At 34.4% G+C, this 2,590-nt stretch overlaps 1 protein-coding gene across 1 annotated transcript; it reads left to right on the top strand.

Moving 5' to 3' along the window:
- Positions 1 to 1,164: 1,164 nt before the first annotated feature.
- LOC109584168 (uncharacterized) lies at positions 1,165 to 1,713 on the top strand. Its single transcript, XM_019999784.1, has 2 exons — positions 1,165 to 1,357; positions 1,417 to 1,713. The coding sequence occupies exons 1-2, from the start codon at positions 1,343 to 1,345 to the stop codon at positions 1,711 to 1,713; spliced, it is 312 nt and encodes a 103-aa protein (XP_019855343.1). The 5' UTR covers positions 1,165 to 1,342.
- Positions 1,714 to 2,590: the final 877 nt, after the last annotated feature.

Genomic DNA, 2,590 nt, shown 5'->3' with positions numbered 1-2,590 from the left:
CTGTAGTAATGTCATTTGTGTTTGTGCAGCTATGATTCTGAAGTTTCGTTACTCAAAAATGAGTGTTATTCATAAGATAGTATCTGCAATATTATTATCAGGTCATTGCTCAAAACAGGTATTTAATCTTGTGACAGTAATGTGCATCATTTGTTGTTAATTCCACAGACCTTTGATAGATTACACTGTCTTTGTTTATGTATGTCATACATGCAAACACAGAATTGTAACTGTATTATCTGCAAATCAAGATGCTAAAGTTAGGAAATGGAGAAGCAATTTAATTGATGAAGCAAGATTCTCTGTAAGATGCAAAATATACACGATTCATTTTTCTAACTATATATAGGAATCCCATTTATCTAACGCATTTCTTGACAATTCATCATGTGATGTTGAGGATGATAATGAAAGCACGAGTACTGATGATTCTGATATTGACTTCATGGACACAGTCGATGGAGATAGAGGTTCTGAAACTTCTGACAACATGCAGTCTTCTCCTATTACCAGTTCTGATGAATCAGAATTATCAGTTTCATTAGATACCACATTATGTATGTCACATCATGCCGTAGTACCGTCATTTACCTCAGACACTGCAGCATTAGATGTAACACTCTCATCTACACATAAAAGCCCCAGTTATAAAATAACAGGTGACAACCTTGACTTGAACATTCAACAACGATTCATGAGGGTTAACCAATATCAAAAACATTCGCTTCATTTATTTCATTCATTTGCTGCTGCAGATAGAATAGATACTAGTGCAATGAGTGATACTCGTGAGCATTTATGCTTGCCATCTCCTCAGTCTGTAGTAAGTAGTTTACTTCCTTCATACGAAGATGATAATGCGCTACAAGAAAAAATTCAAGTTTTAATTTCACGTGTCTTGGTTCAGCATATGAAGTTTTTCTCTGATTCTTTTAAAGATATTGTACCTAAGCACATACCGCATGATTATGGTCTTTAAATGTCACAAAAAACAGAAGGGGTAATGAAATGTAAATGTATTTCATTGTTTAAAAATTAATTTTATATAGGTCCAACTTGGAATATTAGCAAAAAATGAAAATAAAGTTGGAGAAATGATAGAAATATTGAATCATATTTACCAGAATTATGTACCTACATTGGAAAGTGAATCATCTTACTGATAGAGAGTACTCAAGAAGAAATTGTCATCAAGACATGCAAGTCTCATAATTTGTTGCTGGGTGGAGATGAACTAACAGTTGCCAGAAGCAGGTCTGCCATTAGTCATGTTGATAATGGTGATAGTCCATCAGCTAAACTGACAGGGCTCATACCAGTTATTGAGGACTGGCATTCAAAGATGACATTGCTAAATGTAAGAAAAAGAATGGGACTCTTTATAAATATTGTATTAACTATTTTGTGCTATTATAGGCTATTTGGAAGCATTTTTATTCTCTTAAGTCAGGAGGTGAGCATGGGACCCTTTATCAACTAAGAAATTTACTTGGTAGAACCAATGTAAAAAAAGACCCATCGAAATCATTTGATGAATGTGAGGATTTTTTACTAACAGCTATCGAAGGTTTCATTGTTACTGCAGCAATGCATATACTCAGGATGAAGTCATTGGATGATGTTCCAGATAGTGAAGTAGTACCTGAAGATTCATGGCTCAATCCTGAATTAGAAAGAAAAAGAATTCTGTCTGAAGTAACGAGAGATATTTGATATGTATGTAAGGGCCAGGTATGCCACAGACAACACATTTTCATTTGGAAGGGTTATTTTAACACAATACCAAGCAGAACTGTTGAGAATTGGTCTATTTTATTGTGAATATCGTAATGCAATTAAAGAGGGTGATGGGCACAGGGTGTTACGTTGCTGGCGATACTTGCTGCCAATTTTTTTCAATACAAATCGCAGGAACTACAAACGAAGCTCTTTATTTACTCTACCAACACAAGTACCTTCTCACAGAGAGGCAATCTTTTCAGTTACTGTATAATCGTTTTGTCAATATTAAGGGAGGTAGCGGTTAGAATGTTCCCAGTGATTTACATATGGAACACCTGAATAAGCTTTGCAAAGGATGCGTACGAGATTTGGGACCTAATAAAACTATTTCTTCCATAGTACAGGCATCTAAATGCATTGGAACAATTGATTCATTACTTGTTAACTTTGATTCCAAAAATGCAATCAAATCTGAATATGGTTTCCATAAGAAAGCTTCCTGTTCTGGTGATATAGAAATAATCTTAGATGAATTGATGAAATATCAAGTCATGTCTCCACAAGTTACATTAAAAAGGAAGCATTCATCTTTCAAGAAACCAAAGAATCTATTATCAAAAGATAATCATAAAACATCGATTTAATATATGTGACCATAATTGACAAAAGGTACCTTATGGCGGGTAGTGAAATTTGTCTTTCTAGCCCAAGAAATCCATTTTCCTGAGCCCCATTTATCATACAATTACTCCACAGGATGCAAAAAGTTACCATGAAACTTTTAGAAACAATGATTGTCTAACAAAGCACTCACTGGTTGATATTTTCCATTATAACGATTAATTTTAAAATCCGCCATAAGGGCCCT

The sequence above is a fragment of the Amphimedon queenslandica genome, unplaced genomic scaffold (assembly GCF_000090795.2).
Source record: "Amphimedon queenslandica unplaced genomic scaffold, v1.1 AMPQUscaffold_13238, whole genome shotgun sequence".
NCBI classification, from domain to species: Eukaryota; Metazoa; Porifera; class Demospongiae; order Haplosclerida; family Niphatidae; genus Amphimedon; species Amphimedon queenslandica.
This window is presented reverse-complemented; position numbering and strand designations above follow the sequence as displayed.